Genomic DNA, 19,450 nt, shown 5'->3' with positions numbered 1-19,450 from the left:
TATCCCAAAATTTAAACTGATGTTGATTTATGTTTGTCTTAACATCATTATCACCAATTTAGCTGCATATATTTTTAAATTTTGCATAAAAAAATGCAAACTGGCTACCCTGTTGGAATTGAAGGGGAAGCGATTGAAAAACCTAAAGGGTCTAGTTCATTAAATCGTCAGCTGTCACCGTGACAGGAGCTGTCAACATTGCTTACGAGTGGTTTTTGAAAAAGTCGTATGAATTAAATTTAAAAAAATCTTGAGTTCGTTTTTAAAAGATCCTAAGCGCTAGTTTTAAACAAATCAATTTTTTTTAGATTTTTCCGCAAAATGAAGAGTACAAATTAAATACGTACGGAATGGTATGGAATCATACTGACCGTGGTAGAGAAATGTTCAAAGTACCTCATGAAGAACTGTTCCTGAAAATTTTTGAAAAGTTTGAAAAGTTAGTTAACTATAATTAAGAAAATATTGATAAAAAGCATTATATTAATCTTCTCAAAGTGTTATGATTTTCTCAATGAACATGATTTTGAATCGTAAAACGGAATGCATTTTCGGATTCTTCGGACAATCTTCTACTAGGAAAAGGTAAAATAAGTTTATAAATAATAAATATTATTAAATATTATTTGTTTTTGAAACATAAGTAAAAAAAACTACTAAATTAAAGGTATTTTCATTAAAACAAAATAAATATAAAATGTAAAAACTTCTGATTCGTTCTTTGAACTCAATTAAACATGTAATATAAATCTATAATTTAAAAAACAAAACTAGTTTCAACGAATTTAAGGCAAAGTTCTGAATTTTTAACAATTTTACCTAAAATTTATATGTATTTTGTTAAAAAGCTTATAAACATAGTTAACTAAATATTGACATAAATGATTTTCTTAAAAATTATATCAGCAACCTAAGTGATGGTAAGTTCGAAGTAAAAAAAAATTTTGAACACGACGAATCTGCTTTTTTTATTACATTGTTTTTAAAAGTGCAACATGTAGTTAAACTTTTTGTCAAGCAACTGTAAAGTTTAACATGACAGATGAGAAAGTTTCGCACCAAGTTACAAGCTATAATCTCCCTTAAAAATTTCTTCATTGTTTAATCATATTTGAACTTAAGCTCTGCGTAAAATTTAGAACCTTTTTTCATTGTAACTTGTTATGTATCTCTGGCATTCATTTAATTTAAAGTTAAGGTGTTTTTATTGCGACTAATAACGGGTTGCGACTAATAACGGGTTGTCTTTTATGTTCTAATGCTTGAACAATTAGGTCGTAAGAATAAGCAAATTGTAAATAGGACAGACACCTGCTAAAGATGCGTGAGTTTTTATTCAATATACCGTAAAACGGGGTGACTTTGATAGGTTTTTTCGGCAAAATGAAGAGTACAATTAAAATACGTAAGGAATGGTTAAGAATCATACTGACCGTGCTAGAGAAGTGTTCAAAGTACCGTAAAACGGGGTGACTTTGATAGCCCAAGTAACAATTTTAGTTTTACTGTAGTTTCGGAGAAGTTATGTAGAATTCCTGAGAAAATGTATGCGAGATGCCTTTTAGTCCCACATGCTGTGTTAAATAAGTGTTAAATCAGCAATAAAGCTAAAATGGACTACTTTAGGAGGTTAGCCAGAGTAAAAATGAAGAGTATCATAAGACATTATTATTTTATTGTGTACCTAATAAATACTTTATAAAGCTCTTCAATGCTCGAATAAAACTTTCTAGTTTAGAAAAGATTTTTGTGGTAACCTGTAGGAACTCCTCAAGGTTATAACAAAGCACGAAGCATTTATGAATGTTCTCTCAAAGAGAACCAAAAGCCTGTACAAAAAGGGAACAGCATGCTGATTTACTTGATTAAAGACAAATATTCTTATGCGAAATGGAATTCTAAAAGGCTTATGGTAGTTGATTATTCATTTGATAATAATTGTATAAATATATTTAAGCACTTGCATTTCTCCAATGAAATGTACCGTTACAGTAGTGCCAAAAAAAAAATTACCGAACATTTTTTCAAGATAGCTCGAAAAAATGGAACGCGCCTTTAAAATTATCACAAAAAAACTAAACTTTTATCGAAAAAAAATCTTTTTCATCGGTTGTTGCTCCAAAATTCAACATGGCTACGATTTCCAGCACCTCGATTTGTTTGGCAATATGGCGAAAATTTATAAATATTGAAATTCTTTTGTAAGTCTATTTCAAATTCAATGCTTCTTCAAAGACTCTTTCCCAAAACTCGCTAGGAATAACTTGATTTAAAAAGGATTTATTAGGGTTTAAAACAGGCTCACAATGCTTTATCGTGGTCTTAACCAAGATTAAATTGCATACGGCTGGGAACGTAGCGCATGCGGGCTTCATCAACTGCAAATAGATCGACTTGGACAACGGATTTGAATTTGGCAATAATTCAATAAAAAACACATTTTTGTTAGTTTGCATGGGGTTTATTTATTATATAAGAACTAAAAAAGCACAAACTCGGTCACTCAGCACAGTTCAATGACCAAACTTTAAACAGCGAAGGTGGGTTGGACACTGCCTTAAAAAGCAGCTACTTTCACTATTTTCACCTTCTGTTGCTATTACAATCTTTAACTCCACCACAATATAGACTGCACACCACAAACAATGATATTTTGAAACGATTATCACTCTCTTTTCAAATTAAACATATTAGTGAACAAAAAACCGCTGCAATCAGCACAAGCAAAACTGTTAATGACAGCGCGTAGCAATACAGATAATAAAATCTTGATAGTTTTGAACAAGGTAACCCTAAGGATGAAAAGTTCTATCAACTACTTTTCGAAAACCATATGTATTTAAAGAAGTTCTAATCAAGGCTGAAAGGCTTTGATAAAAGGGGTAGGACGAAGAACACTAAAACGAAAACAATTTGATAAAATGCCTCGTTTAGTAACGCTAAATTGCAAAATAACATGATGTACATCCACTTTGACACAATAATGATAATGCACAGCACCAGTACATGCAACAATTGCAAAGCAAAAGAATTTCTGGTGCAGTGAAATGTTCCGATTTCTCACAATTCTATCACAATTCAAACACGATAAAAAACCACCAATTAAAAAATATTTTATTATTATCAACACATAGTTATTAAGTCATATGTAATTTTAAAACTTTAACCGAAAATTCACTAGTAATTATGCCCAGAAGCGTTTTTCAAAAAATCAGCTCGCCTCTCAATGTATTTCACTGCGCTGTTCACGTACAACTGAATATGTCAAAGTGAAAGTACAAATCTAACAAGATTGATAAAATGCTTGCGGAAGACTTAACAGATTTCAAGCAGCATTCGTTAAGTTAATCAAGCTATATCAAGAATTCTTCAGGTGTACTTAAAGTGTAAAGTTGAAAGCTTAATTAAAACTTCTAAACAAAATTCTTCATGATATCTTGAAAAATTCTTTAAAATATGTTTAAGTTTGTGGAATAATAAAACCTGTTGGATTTGGTGAAAGATGTAACAAATCTTTATCGCATTTAATAAAACTATTATAAAAATGCTTAAGAATCAAAGGCATTTGTCTTGCTACTTGGGAGGTTTGTGATTTTTACGCAAGATGAAGAATACAATTAAAATACGAACGGAATGGTTTAGAATCATACTGACCGTGGCAGAAAAGTGTTCAAAGTACTTAAAAAAGAACTTTTCATAAAATTTTTAAAAGTTTAAAAAGTTAGTTAACTATAGTTAAGAAAATGTTGATGAAAGTCATTATTTTAAACTTCTCAAAGTGTCATGATTTTCTCAATGAACATGATTTTTAATCTGAAAACGGAATGCATTTTCGGATTCTTTTGACAATTTTCCACTAGGAGAAGGTTAAATAAGTTTGTAAATAATAAATAATATGTGTTTTTAAAACACAATTAAAAAAAATTCCAAATTTATACGCAATCTCAGTTGAACAAATGTCATGTAAAATGTGAAAACTTGTGATTGGTGTTTCGAATTCAGTATAAAATGCAATATAAATCAATAATTTTATAAACAAAACTAGTTTTAACAAATTTCAGGTAAAGTTCTGACTTTTTAACAATTTTACTTAAAATTTATATGTTTTTTGTTAAAAAGCTTATAAACTTATATACATTAACACATATAAACATTGATTTTTTTCTTAAAAACTATATCAACTACTTTACTGCCCATGTTCGCATAAATGTCCCATATGCAAAAACAGCAAGCTGAGAAAAACGCATTTGAAGTTTGTCCCATACATAAGGCTACGTGTTAAGTTTTCACTAAAAAACTGGATTTCCTCCTGATTTCTTGAACAAAGTACTGGATGTTATAGGCTCTTTCGAAAGAGCACACAATTTTGAACCAAACTGCATCAAGAACTCGAAATCGATGAAAATGCATATGGGACATTTATGCGATCAGGGGCAGTTTAGTGATTGTACATTTAACGTACAAATAAAGTTTGAACCTCTTAAATATGATTTTGACAAGAAAAACTATGACTATCAAAGTCACCCCGGAATTCAAACTAAGAATTTTTAACGTAACTATTTTTCTAAACACTATTGCAAAAACTTTTTTTTCCAAAATAGTGCATGGACTTTGTGTGTCCTACCACAGTACATGTTTTAAAAATAATAATCTTGAGAAAAACCTTACCTGTAGTAAAATATTACAAAAACAAATTGAAATCTTATCAAAGTCACCCCGGTTTACGGTAATTAAAACACGTTTTCAAATTCAAATCCATTGTTTTATCATAATTATTTAATTTCTGAAATAAATATTTTCCAAATTACAATCGTGGATAGGCCCTTTGGTTTATCAAACCGAGTTTTTCGTAAGTGTGCGTGTTGCCGCCGCACGCCGCAATTCGAGTTGTCCAAATTTCAACCAATCAGAGTGTGGGTCCAAAATAGGTTCAGCGATGTCTCCAAAATACATTCAATAAGTCCAAAAAGCATCCAAAAAATGTTTTACTTGAAATGCTTATTACAGTGAAATGGTTAAATTATTTTCAATTTTCAATAGTACACTTTGTTAAGCATAAATTAAGACACAAAACAATCCTGAAACGAGCCAAATTAGTTAGACCGTTCTTGAGAACCATGCGAAATGTGTTGACGCTTTGCATAGTAGGTCCAAAATAGGGCCATATACCCTATGAAAATTCGGGAAAATTTAAATTAAAATAAACGGCAATTGGCGTAATTGTCACTTCGGGGAAATGGCATTCGGGGAAATGGCCGATTAGGGGAAATGGCTGATTAGGGGAAATGGAATTCGGGGATATAGCCGATTAGGGGAAATGATATTCGGGGATATGGCATTCGGGGATGTGGCTGATTAGGGGAAATGGTATTCGGGGATGTGGCCAATTAGGGGAAATGATTTTCGGGGAAATGGCATTCGGGGAAATGTCTTTCGGGGAACCGAACCCGAAAAATTTAGAAAAATGCTCGTCGGCTCTACTAGGGTGTCTACTAAAGGTTAAAATACCATAAAATCTAATATCATTTTCTGTTATTTCGATCATGTTTTGCAATTCGTTTGTTATGATTTCTTTGTTATTGGTTTGTTATTGCAAGAAAAAATAATAACAATGTCTGATTTAAGTGCGATGTCTCTGTTGTTATCCGAGATATTATAACTGCTTATCTGGGTATTTAAATGACACGTTGAGATCTTGGTTTAACAGGTTTTCATCTTCTCGTGTTATTATAAGTGATTAAAGTGTATCAAAATGTGTTATTCTTGAGTTATTTCCACCTGCTCGGATAATATTTTTGTGTATTCAAAGAAGCCCTTTCTATATCATCTTTTGTCGGAAGGCACGGTGTCGTGTGAATTGTGGCATTAACTAGAGAATTAATATTTATGTTTAATGGTCAAAGTGATAATCGTTTCGTCTCCATAGCATCGCAGCTCGGGAGGCATCGAAAAACCAAATAATTGATCCTACTAACAGAAAGAACAGAAGCATTTAATTCACGAGGTGCTGTGGATTCAACGGTCGTCCAGAATTAGAGCGACAAACGCCATGTCTAATGAGTCTGTAAATTCATGTACCATTAACTGGGGTGAATCGGGACCACAGTCTGTTTGGGGACAGCAGTTTTTAGAGCACTTGAAATCTTCAATGAATATCTTGATGAATATTTTGTCCCTCTCGCAGATCAAACCTGGAAGGTCCACCGAAAAACGCTCAAATCGACGTTCAACACGCGCATTTTGGATAGCTTCATGCCCATCTTCAACAGTTGTGCTGAGCGGTTGATCGACCGACTGGGTCAGCATGCGGATCGACAGGATGCAGCCAAAACCTGCAACATCCTGGAGTACATTTCCGAGTGCACTCTGGAGATGATTAGCAGGACTTCGCTAGGAGGGAAGGCGTTGGAGCGCGAGGGGAAGCAGGATTTCATCGAAAACTTGGAAGTGTGAGTTTAAACTGTAATAAAAACAACATGCACAAAGACAGTTGCTTTGACGCGGAGGCAAATTACTGATCTCAAATGAAAAAAACATTTTTTTTTTCTATCGGACTAACAGACGTCCGAGTCCAACAAACATCTAGTTTTTACAGATCAAATCAAAGACATAAAAATGGCCGTGCTTGGCATTGGCATTGACAACCGAAAAAAAATACGCGGCTGCCAAAAATAAATTTTACGACAATCTGGGCAGCGCTGAGCGTTAGAGAGTTAAATAACATTGTTTTATTAAAATCAATTTAAACTCCCACAGAGCTCTCACAACGCTCGGCAAGCGCATCTTCAACATTCTGCTCCACAACGAGCTCATCTACCGCTTCACCGCGCTGTACCGCAACGAAATGAAAGCCATCGACACTTGTCACCGGTTCACCGATAAGGTAAACTTTGCCCCCACCAACGCATTTGCATAATGTAATGAGTGTTGCCTTTTGTTTCAGATTATCGCCGAAAAACGCCAGGAGCTGGGCTGCCACGTGCAGCAGCCGCTGGAGACCGACGAAAACGGCAACCCCAAAGAATCCACGCTGGAGACCGTCATTTGCGAGGACGAACACTACAAGCGACCGCAGATCTTTATCGACCAGCTGATGAAGGTGCCCCTGGTGAACGGCGGGGGTGGGCACAACTTTACCGATCAGGAAATCTCCGACCACATCTACACCATGATTGTGGCGGTTCGTTGTGAAATGTTTTATTTAGTTTGACGTAGTTCTTAAAAACCTCTTTTTTTCGTAGGGAAATGAAACGTCCGCGACTCAACTGTCCCACACATGTCTTCTGCTGGCGATGCATCCGGAAGTTCAAGCCAAAGCGTACCACGAGGTTCAGGAGGTCCTAACCTCAAAACCAGACCAGACTCCAATCGACCTGCACGATCTGAAGCAGCTCGTCTACGTGGAGGCAGTCCTGAAGGAGACCATGCGACTGATGCCGGTGGCTCCGATCATCGCACGGGAAAACCTGCAGGACATCCAGCTGGACGGCCACACCATACCCAAGGGAACTCCACTGCTGATGAACTTTTACACACTCCATCGCCGCGAGGACATCTGGGGAGCGCACTCGGACCGCTTCAACCCGGAACACTTTCTCCAAGAAGACGCCAAATCCAGACATCCGTACGCTCATCTTCCCTTCAGCGGTGGACCCCGTGGCTGCATCGGATATCGGTACGCGATGATGAGTCTGAAGATGCTGCTGGCGATGATTTTGAAGCACTTTGAACTCGCCACCGACATCGGGTGCGAGGACATCAAGTATCACTACCAAATCTCGCTGAACCTTGCCTTTCCGCACGCGATTCGACTGAAAAGGCGAACTTAGTCCCAAGAAAGCACTTAAATTTAAATACCAAATAAAAAAACGCCCAGTATTGCAATGTCCTCTCCATTTATTCGATTACTTATCGCTACTAATTCTCTAAGTACACTTCATTCGAGAGCAAGGATAAGATTATCGCCTTTTGCTGTCCTTGCTGCGACCCTCCACCAGATGGCGCGTGCTCACGCACCGGGCCAGGAAGTAAGCGCGCTCGCAGTTGGTGCCGGCTGAAAGGGGGAAAGTAATTACTTTAAAGGTGCTTGAAAGAAAGTGTTACTTCTTGATTAAATACGAGAAAATGCAAAAAAAAGCAAAGTAATCCACATTAACGACCCCCGGGTCTTTTGTGGGCTCTATTGCAAGTTTCTGCTCATTTCTACACAGTAAAAAATAATGTAAATCTGGAAGCTGTAATTTTGGAAGGTTGAATATTACCTCTTTTATGATGTAATTTTACCTCAATTTAGACTGAAAAAGTGGCATTACACCAGAAAAGTGGTAAAATTACACATGATTTTTTTTCTGTGTAGGCGTCCGAAGGATTTGTGTGGTGAGTCACCCAAAACCTCTTTTACGCAAATGGACCGACGTTTTACTTCCCCATCCGATGGAAGGCGTGATCAGGCAAATCTCGTCCCGAAAAATGCCACCGGGTCCGTCTGGGATTGAACCCAGGCCATACTGGGATTAAGAGGCTACCACGCTTACCACTAAACCACCGGACCCAGCGAGAAAATGCATCTGATGCTATTGAAAAGATAGCACTTTAAAGGTTTTATTTGATAAGAAATAAAAGTTGAAGAAATTAAAAATAAGCTTGAAAGCTAGAACGTAATCAAAAGGATAGTGTATTTTTAATAAGGTCCACAAAAATATTAGTAACTACACAGTTCAATTAACAAAAGTTATACTAAAATTTATTAAAATTTTGTAAAGTCCTTATATTTAACCAAATAACTTTATATCACTTCCAATTCATGTTTTGAAAGATTTCCATTGATTTTAAAAAGTTTAATGAAGAAAAATCAAAGTGTCTCATTGTTACCCATGGGCCGAAAAGAGTGGGGAACAATGAGACAGCCCTGGATTCTGAGTATATTCTAAATTTTGGTCAAACCTAATAAAAGGATATTGTAGCCCAACTCATGCCCTGTGAAATGACGAAAAAAATTTGGAGAAATATTAGTTTTTGTGTTAATGGCAGCCTATGAGCGAAAATGTAATTTTTAGTCATAGTTTTCTTTTTCACCCCAGAATCAAACATGTATGAATAACTTTTCAAGGGAGCTTCCATAACCAAAGCCACTATTATGGCAGACGTGTATCTAGTAGACACACCTTTCCCCCAAATATGAGCCTGATTGGTTGAAACTACGAATTGTGAGAGCTATTTTATCATTGTTCCCTATGTCTCATTGATGACCACTACCCTACATCTTTGATGTCTGAAAAAAAATTAATTTTACCTCTTTTTTTTTGTGTAATGTCACTTTTCCAGTCTATAACGAGGTGAAATTACATCAGAATAAAGGTAATATTCAACCTTTCAAAATTACACCTTCCAAATTTACAAAAATTTTTACTGTGTACTGATAAGACCATTGCAATTTTTTCAAGTTTTTTCTCTTTTTCCTTCAAAATTTACTTAAAATGCCAGGGAGCACCAAATAATTATTTCTAAAATAAAAATTTTTATTAAAAAAAACTTGCAAGGCCGGTTGTAAACTATGTAGGATACATTGAATATCGTGAATTTTGTATTTTTAATAAAAAAAAGCATTTTCAAGCTTTTCAGTTTTAAATTGTAGACCATCAAAAACTGATGCAAAACATTTAAAAACCGTTATTTTCATGAATTTATTGGTATTTAGAAAAAAAAGTTGGACAGTAGCATGCAAGTCTGGAGCAACACGAGAAAAGGGCGGATAAGCATTTTGACAGCTGGAACTATTTTGCAAATTCCGGGCCAACAGGTAACTTTTTCACAAAACTCTAAATGTTAAACAATAGCTGGCTTTCCCAGCTACCGTTTTACACTGCGCGTTTTGTTAAATAATTACCTGTTGGCTCGGAATTTGCAAAATAGTGCTGGCTGTCAAAATGCTTATGCGCCCTTTTCAAATGTTGCTCCAGAAGTAACATGACATTTTTTCATAATCGGATTTTGTTTCTTTTGAGCAATCAAAGGAATCCAAACTGCAATCGTCTGTTAACATTGGAACGCCCAACGCATGTCCAACTTACACGGATGCCCAAGCCTCCCAAAAAAGGTGGAACGGTAACTTCAACTCGCTGGTTCTCGGGCATTACTCAACCAATTGAGACGATTCTTGTTTCCAGTGATTTGTTAGGATGTCTAGATGATTCTAGAACTTTGCAGAACTTAATTTGATCAAATCTGTAATTTTTGAGACCAAAAACATCGTTCCATCTTTTCAAAAACGACTGCCTCCGCGGAATTTTTGGCGAATTTTTTTTTACACGCGAAAAAAAAAGTTGGAACGATGTTTTTGATCGTAAAAAATACAGATTTGATCAAATTAAGTTCTGAAAAGTTCTAGAATCATCTAGACATCCTAACAAATCATTGGAAAGAAGAATCATCTTTAATGGTTGAGTTATGCCCGAGAATCATTGAGTTGAAGTTACCGTTCCAACTTTTTTGGAGCCTTGGGCGTTGGAATGTTAAGGAAGGGAATGTTTGCAATCAACTTTGAAAAATGCCATCACGACACAAATCTAGCCGGTATTGAAACAGATATCCCAAAATATAGAAAAATTGCCGGACTTAAGCTATAAATAGGTTAATATATAGAAAAAACGGCTCGTAGTTTAAATTCTGAGGTGACTTTGATAGTCATAGTTTTTGTTGTTAAAATCATATTGAAGATGTTAAAACTTTATTTGTACGTTAAATGTACCATCACTAAAGTAGCTAATATAGTTTTCAAGAAAAAAAAAACAATGTTTATAATTAGTTAACTATGTTTACAAGTTTTTAAACAAAATTTATATAAATTTTATGTAAAATTGTGAAAAAGTCGGAATTTTAGAGGAAATTTGTTAAAAATAGTTTTGTTTATAAAATTATCGATATATATTGCATTTTATACTGAATTCGAAGCACGAATCACAAGTTTTCAGATTCTACATGAAATTTGTTCAACTGAAATTGCCTATAAATTTGGAAAAAAAAATTCAATTGTGTTTCAAAAACACATATTATTTATTATTCACAAACTTATTTAACCTTCTCCTAGTGGAAAATTGTCCAAAGAATTCGAAAATGCATTCTGTTTTCCGATTCAAACTCATGTTCTTTGCGAAAATCATGACACTTTGAGAAGTTTAAAATAATGAATTTTACCAACATTTTCTTAACTATAGTTTACTAACTTTTTAAACTTTTCAAAATTTTATGGAATGTTTTTCTTGAGGTACTTTGAACACTTCTCTACCTTGGTCAGTATGATTCTAAACCATTCCGTATGTATTTTAATTGTACTCTTCATTTTGCGGGAAAATCGCAAACCTATCAAAGTCACCCCGGCTATCAAAGTCACCCTGATTTATGGTATTTTAAAAACTGTTGATTGCAAAACAACTGTAAATGCTTTTTAAAACACTATTTGTATTCAAATGTTGAAATCATGGCTCATAATTTTAACTATAGTCAATATGATATTTTTTTTCAAAAAATAATCCCAAGTTAGGCCTGGTTGAAATAAAAATGTTCTTCATGCACTAAACGTTGGTATTGTTACTTGCTCTTAACAAATAAAAAAATATGAATGGGTCATTCTCCGAATCTGAGCTCCATTTTTCGATATCTCGTGACGGAGGGGCGGTAAGACCGCTTCCATTTTTGAACATGCGAAAAAGACATGTTTTTCAATAATTTGCAGCCTGGAAAGGTGATGAGATGGAAATCTGGTGTCAAAGGGACTTTTATGTAAAATTTGACGCCCGATTTGTGGCGTACTCAAATTTCAAAAACAACACGCAGATCAAAGATGGGCGGGACAATTTTTCCTATTTCGTGTGAGGTTGCAGAGAATGACTTTTGAATAAAAACATCGAAATGTAATTAAGCTTTTATAATTGTCTCAATTTAATTTCGCACTCAAATCCTACACAGAAAAAAATTATGGTAATATTCATTAGGGAATGGTGACAGATTTTGAGTCAAAAAATGTGTAATATTATATCGAGAATTGGTGAGTTTTCTTCATCAGTTTCTGATGAATTTTAATCAGGTTCATATTGATACACATTTTTTAGGTAAAATTACTCAATCGAATTTTTAACCATTCAAAATTTAACTATTTTTGTTTATGTAAGATAATAATGATAATGTTAACAAAACTAAGTTATGTATAACTGCATGGAAAATTGATTTGATTTTTACAATCCGTCATTTTTTTTTCATCGCAAATACACTCACACCCCGATGGTTTGACACCAACTGTTGTCAAACGAACGGGGTCACTTTTTAGTTTAATACCCCTTTTACACCGAGCTCACACACACTACCAAACGTTTGTTTTGATAGTGTACGTAAGCGCCGTGTAAAAAGTGACAGTTCGTCACTTTTTTGTTTGACTTTGACCAACCAACACAAACTAAAAAAATATCAAACGAAAAAGTGACCAACCACCTGCTCCTGACTGCTTAAAAAAACAATTGTTCTTTATAGTTGCATTTCGGAAGGTAGGGAATTTGGATGGTTCAATATTACCCATTTTTAAGTAATTTTACCGAAAATTGTGTAAAAATATGAAGCAGATGAAAATTATTCAGGATTCTGATGAAAATTCACCAGTTCCTGCTATAATATTACACATTTTTTGACACAAAATCTGGCATTATTCACTGGTGAATAATACCATATTTTTTTTTCTGTGTAAATTGTGCTATGTATTGTTAGATCTAAAATAAAGTCAATGAAATTTGCTGATTAGAACATTTATTTAAACATTGTAATATCAATGAGTATTGAAATGCTGTTCAGAAATTCATGTTCAACAAGACACTTATTGTATATTTGAGCACATTCTTCACCTCCACTGGCACCGTTTAATTTCGCCATCTTGAAGTCTTCATCCATTGCGTCATCGTCCGGTGGTCTAGAAAATTAGAACATTGTTATTTTTCCAGTAATGTATTAAGTCTGTAAGTATTCAAATAATGCCATACAATACTTACGTGAACACCACATCCAGGATTTCCCCAATCAACCCGTTATGCTGCAACGGGGTTTCCGCTACTTGACAAATCGTTTTCAGCAGACACTCCCGCCCATCACCTCCCCAGGATTGGAAGATTCGTTCCAGCAACCGGTACAGATCCTTCCGGCTGTTGTCCACGTAATCCTCGCTTAGGACACGCTCCTTGAAGAAGTTCTCCGCGTGTGGCCAGATGATCCTGCCCGGAATGGCGTAGTTGGCCTGCAGGTTAACGGCCACGCCAACGCTGCGGACCACTTTGTGGGCGAAGCGGACCGGTGCCACCGTACTCAGTACAATCTGGCAGACTCCCCCGTTCGGGATCATGGTCAGCCAGCGTTTGTGGCGAAGATGAAACGCTTCTTCCACGTCATGTTCGATGTCGTGGAGGCAGGTTTGGTTCAGATCACAAGCGGAGAAATTTTGAACTTGCACGCTCAAAATAATGACCAGGAACCACTCGATCCGGATATACATCTCTGGTTGAGGTATTGACAATGTCTGATGTTTTCTTTCGTTGAAAAACGGTTTTATCAGATTCAGTGCATTCATAGTTTACGATTCATCTGCAGTGTTTTTTTCGAATTCAAACAAGATGGAATTATTTAAAACATTAACAGTGTTACTCAAATTAAGTACTTTTCCATAGAATCTTTCTCTTCTACATGCGCCATAGGGTAGCGGCTGACTCATAGAAGTTTCGGGTCCCAGAAATAATTCACAGTTTAGTGAAGAAACAACAGAAAAAGAGAAGCGCACACTTTGGTGCAGACGTGATTTCTTGACGCATGTCAAATAAGGCTTAGGTCATATATACCGGTTTGAATAAAATCGAACTTAATTTAATTTTCAAAATGCCTCTTGTGACCGCAATGCATGGTGGCGATCACCCAGTATTTGTTTTATCTATGGATAATTAACGTCAGATTGTTTTTGAATGGAAGACCCTATGGAAAATTACTCAATTTGATAAGGGATGATAATTTTTTGAACAATTTTTGCTCGTTTATCTTCCCAGAACTGCATGTCATCGATACATAAATAATAAACACTGAACGCATACAGAACCAAAAAAAGAGCTGATGGGAGAGAGTAACCTCTCAAACATGGTCAAATCGTTAAACAAGGATGATCGGTTTGGGCGTGGACTCATCTGCGTGAGTTTAAAGAGGTTCATTAGAAACTTGTTATTTGTGCGTGTGCGTGTGTTTGAGTGGTGTGAGAAAAAAAGGTTGATTTTCAAAACAAAAACGTAAGTACAAAATTATGTTTTTCCAATTCTAATTTGGTTGTCATTCGAAATCAAAGAACAAAACAATGTACGTGTGCCAAATACGAAGTGTAAACAGTGAACTCTGGTCGCTCCTAACGTAAAGATCAACTGACGCTAGACGAATTGCATAAACAAATTGAATTTGTTCAAATTTAGTGATCACAGTAAATTTTCACTTCCTTTTGGGGTCCTAAACTATTCCCCAATGTTTTGAAAGGATAAGTTCATTTCCCAATTTGCGCAAAACGATTAAATTTTGTATGGGGTATTGTATGGGAAAAATCTTTTTTTTATTTGATTTGTGAAAAATCCACGTTACACGCTATGGTGCTCGAAGACATTCCCAAAGAGAGTATGAGGGGATCTTGTTTTTTTTTGTCTTGGGTTTAGGCAATTTAGTTATTAGTTTTAAACAATCTAATTGATTCTGAATATCGCATTTTTATTAATTCTTTGCTCAAAATTTAAGTAAAATACAATATTTTTTAAGATGAGCTTAAATTTTCATAAAATACCAATGTACAGTCCGAAGAAAAGTTTTTGTTTCGCGAAAAAAAAATTCCGGCGATACCTCGATATTTTGAAAACTAATGATTGAAAAGCAACTGGGCGCGTGTAAAATGCATTTTAAAACACATTCATAGAGTGATTCCAACACCCCCATCCCCAAACCTCCCAAAAGAATTCACATCGTTTATGAATGAGCCCTTACGTGATCGCAGCTAAGAGGTCCTAATAAAAATAAGTTATGAATAAAAAAAAATACCTTAAAAAATAGAATTTCCAGAGTTACATAAACTTTTATACTAAGTAGTTAGTAAACTTTACTAACTTAATATTCAATCCAAAATTATTTTTTCAATCAGTCATTGATACCTATTTGGAGTTGGGACACTGGATGAAAGGTGTACAAACTTTGTTTGCACCTTTTTTGATTTTTGTAATAGTATAGAAAACATCGTTTCATGAGCTTTTTGTAGCAAAATGTTCGGCATGAGTTTCTGAACAAAACGTGGTACTAGGTTTCTGTCAAACTTGAAATTGTTTGCATGTTTCATCACAAAATGTACACAGTGCCCAAGGGGTGTACATTAGGGTGACAGTAAAAAAATCGACATCAGGGATACCCTCTGATTCGATTCCTTAGGCAAAAATAAGTATAATTAATTACTAAAGCCCTATGTCAATTTTTATGTACAACGGTAAAACAAAAAAGCACTATTAAAAACCATTTCTGACCACTTTTTTTCATTCAAAAAAAAAAAATTGCAAAAAAATTTTTACAATACAACATTTTTTTGATGAATCAACTATGGTCCCCTTGGTACGAGCTGTCAAGTAGGAGCTTTTCTGTCAGGAAGGACCGCGAGGTTAATTTTTCAAAATTGAATTAAAAATCCATTTTAACCTCTTTGTGGTCGTACGAAGAGTCATTGTACTCAGAAAAATAAGTTTTATCGCTGTGAACAATAATATCAGCAATCTAAGCTTCATTTTAGGACCCAATTGCAAATTTTGAGCCGAATCGGTTAAGGTTGAGGGGTCGCTTTTTATCGTTGAAGTTTACATGGGGAAAATGGCAAAAATGTATGTAGAACAACATCGTATCAGTATTTTTCTGCCAGGAAGCGCGGGTCTCGCCCAAAATTGTCCAAGTGTGAGATTCATGTAGGAAATTTAATTTGCTACACATTTGCTATCCGAGTTGATCCTATTTTTTTGTGATTTTTCTAGTAAAAAGTATTTTCTTATATACTTCTTATATACCCCTTATATTCTTTCAAGTATATAAGCCGATTTCGTTTCATCGCATTGCCAATAACTCATCAGGATCAACCCCATTGTGTGATTTTACCACTTTTCTGGTGTTATGTCACTTTTTCAGTCTAAATTGAGGTAAAATTACATCATAAATGGAATAATATTTAACCTTCTAAAATTACACCTTCAAAATTTACACAATTTTCTACTGTGTATTAAAAACGAAGTTGACTTCATAGCTGGCGGTAACTATTGCTAATGGGTAATTCCTAGGGTAATTCTCTACCAACTCACACGAAATCGGGAAAAGTTTTCCCGACCCCTCTTTGATTTGCGTGAAACTTTGTCCTAAGGGGTAACTTTTGTCCCTGATCACGAATCCGAGGTTCGTGTTTTGATATCTCGTGACGGAGGGGCCGTACGACCCCTTCAATTTTCGAACTTGCGAAAAAAAGAGGTGTTTTTCAATAATTTGCAGCCTGAAAAGGTGATGAGATAGAAATTTGGTGTCAAAGGGACTTTTATGTAAAATTAGACGCCCGATTTGATTGCGTACTCAGAATTCCGAAAACGTAGAGAATAGTTCAGTTAAATTTAGATTTTTCAACCCCCTCCTTTATTGCTATGTATGGCTTTATCTCCATACAAAATTTCAACTTTTTGTATGAAGCGCGGTAAATTTTTTACAGTGAAGAATGAAAGTTAACTATGTATTCTTTATAAATCACAATCGATAGAATATTTTTTTCAGTTTTTTTTTATTTTAATCTTAGAATATTTGCAAGAGAGCAATTGCTCTCTTAACTCTTAAGTCTGATGTTTTTGACGAAATTCTGTAGATGAGAAGGAGTAGATAAACAGTAAAAAATTGATAGACGCAACTTCTGGTACCCCAAAAACTATAGTAAAAAATAATGTATATTTGGAAGATAAAATTTTGGAAGGTTGAATATTACCTGTGTTATGATGTAATTTTACCTTATTCACCAATTTTTAAATTGTCACGTAAAATTGTCTCAGGAATCCGATAAAAAAAATTCAGACCAGGCTTTTTGGTCCCGAAACCTCCAGAATCGCATTTCAAGTTCTCATACGACCTTTTCAAATGTTAGGCAATTTTTTTTAAACTTCTAACTATTTGAAAGGCCAACTAATCACCTTTCATTTGCGTCCAAGGCAGCTTAAATCGGTGTGAATGGTGCGGAGTTATGATGTTTTGAAAAATGTGGCTTTTGTGAAAATCGACTAAAATGGCCATTATTCGGACCACCTTAAAACTGCGTAGGTCACCCAAATGGCCAAACAAAAAGATACGCGTCTAATTATTTCGGCCAAGGAACCCCCAGTCCAAATTTGAGCTCAATCGGACAGCTTTTTCGATCATGCAGTTTTCGTGGAGAATTGCTGATTATAAAAAGTCTCTGCACTCTGATCTCTCACGGATTACACTAATCCCACCTCAATACTCACTCATTTCCTGCAGGCAATCGTCTATGGTTTCGTTATTTTTCACCCAGCCCACCGCAAACGCCTGTTCCTTGTTGACCTTGTCGTCCTCGGTGAGTATTCCACCCTTTTGCAGAAAGCATCGCATAAAACACTGCAAACATCAAACAGAACCACTTCAATTAGTCCCCTCCTGGCCAGTGATCCCGGTGCAATTTTCGTGCCCACCATCGGCGTTTTGTCCGTCTCGTCCGGGAAGCTGCCGGTATCGTTCAGCTCGTGCAGGTACTCCATCGTGATGATGAACGTTTTGTTGCACTCCACGTAGATGTCCTCGACGCTGTAATCCTTGGGCAGCTTGACCGCTCCCATCGTGGCCGGATCGGCCAACAGGGACTCCCGTTGCTCCCCGTCACTGCTGCCACCATCGTCGTCACCGGCGTTCATCAGACTGCATCCCGAGGACGAGCAAACCAGCAGCAGTCCCAGCAGGAAGATCACCGTTTTGGCACTCATCGTATTAGCCAGAAAAAAAAACAAATCACTGTAGATTCCACCGATAACCCGTTTTTCACGGGACTGACTAGTTCCGGGTGGTTCGAACCTCAATTTATAGTGGCGACTTTGAAGCCACGTGGCACTAATTTTAGACATGCAGTCGTACAGTGTAGTGATTGCTCCAATTTTACAATTATTCCAGACTAGCTAACTAGAGTGGTGACGATTCGGGGAAAAGCTGGATGCTGTCATCAACTGTGGCATAGGTAGATGAGACATAAGAGAGAACTGCAATCAATCAAAAAGGGGGCTTTGACGGACAAAGGCCACAATGTGTGGTGGTGAAGCCAGGTGGCAAACAAGCTTTGCATTTCCGAATGAATAGCAGAGGTGGGCAGGTCGTCGCAGTTGTGCTATCATGGCATAAGCTCAACTAGCCAAAAGGTAAGTTGTAAAATTATTTCACATAACTTACTAATAAACTGTTATCAATGGTTGGTGGAATAGTGATAGAGAACATTCTGAATTTAAAACTATCTCCTAAATTACCAAGCTCGCGAAAAAAATACTGCTAATTCATATAAAGTCATCAAAATGTGTTATGTAGCAAGATAACATTTTGATACACTATTGATATACTATACGTAAAGCACTGCACTCTTGGCTGTGAGTGAGACTGAACGGTGAAAATTGGGCTCTAATTGGAGGTGGAATTTGGTTTGATGCAAGTCGGACAATTGAAATTTTTGGCTCGTGTCAGCCGAGAAATGGAATTTATAGCTCGGTAAACAATCATTGACAGGAGAGAGCAATTTAAATATTAATAATACATCAACTAGGAAATCAGATGCTATCAGAAAAAAAAAAAAATGATTTTGGATTATTTTTTTTAGCAATTCTCCTTGAAAAGAGGCTGAAATGAGAGCCTTTTCTGTGACCAAAGAAGCCAGCCAAGACAACGAAATTTCAGAAAAATAGCTTCACTCTGAAACATTGTTTTTATAAAGATTTTTTCTCCAATAAAACAATTTCTCAAACCATATTTTTTAAATATGTTTTAAGAGACAACTTTTTGCTAATCAAAGAGTGATTTTTTGTGGGTTCAGGCTAACGCAAATTTTTTTTCAAGTTTTTATTATCCCTCACTTTCTTAAAAGTTTCTTCAAAAATCAATAAAATCATAAAAATAAAAATAAAATAAAACTTTTACACACTAGCGGTTCTGAAATATTATTGGGACATTGCATAACCAATTTTCAAAAAAATCCATCAGTTCTGTGAGCAATTCTATACGAAATCGGTATTTTTTCTTTAATTTTAATTTTTGTGTTTTTTAATCCGGCTGAATTTTTTTTGTAGCTTTCGGTATGCCCAAAGAAGCCATTTTGCATCATTAGTTTGTTCATATAATTTTCCTTACA

At 35.6% G+C, this 19,450-nt stretch overlaps 3 protein-coding genes across 3 annotated transcripts; 1 reads left to right on the top strand and 2 right to left on the bottom strand.

Moving 5' to 3' along the window:
• Positions 1 to 2,130: 2,130 nt before the first annotated feature.
• LOC120421223 (cytochrome P450 4c21-like) lies at positions 2,131 to 7,958 on the top strand. The gene is made up of 5 exons (XM_052709979.1): positions 2,131 to 2,158; positions 6,185 to 6,449; positions 6,757 to 6,883; positions 6,944 to 7,180; positions 7,242 to 7,958. Exons 1-5 carry the CDS (start codon positions 2,131 to 2,133, stop codon positions 7,827 to 7,829), a joined length of 1,245 nt encoding a protein of 414 aa, XP_052565939.1. The 3' UTR covers positions 7,830 to 7,958.
• On the bottom strand, positions 7,869 to 18,118 carry LOC120421220 (general odorant-binding protein 84a). The gene is made up of 3 exons (XM_039584422.2): positions 17,760 to 18,118; positions 17,556 to 17,685; positions 7,869 to 8,053 (listed from the first exon to the last, which is right to left on the bottom strand). The coding sequence occupies exons 1-3, from the start codon at positions 18,045 to 18,047 to the stop codon at positions 7,959 to 7,961; spliced, it is 513 nt and encodes a 170-aa protein (XP_039440356.1). The 5' UTR covers positions 18,048 to 18,118; the 3' UTR covers positions 7,869 to 7,958.
• Positions 12,782 to 14,427, bottom strand: LOC120421222 (uncharacterized). Its single transcript, XM_052710894.1, has 2 exons — positions 13,032 to 14,427; positions 12,782 to 12,952 (listed from the first exon to the last, which is right to left on the bottom strand). The coding sequence occupies exons 1-2, from the start codon at positions 13,601 to 13,603 to the stop codon at positions 12,793 to 12,795; spliced, it is 732 nt and encodes a 243-aa protein (XP_052566854.1). The 5' UTR covers positions 13,604 to 14,427; the 3' UTR covers positions 12,782 to 12,792.
• Positions 18,119 to 19,450: the final 1,332 nt, after the last annotated feature.

This window comes from Culex pipiens, chromosome 3, assembly GCF_016801865.2.
Source record: "Culex pipiens pallens isolate TS chromosome 3, TS_CPP_V2, whole genome shotgun sequence".
In the NCBI taxonomy this organism is placed as follows: Eukaryota; Metazoa; Arthropoda; class Insecta; order Diptera; family Culicidae; genus Culex; species Culex pipiens.
This window is presented reverse-complemented; position numbering and strand designations above follow the sequence as displayed.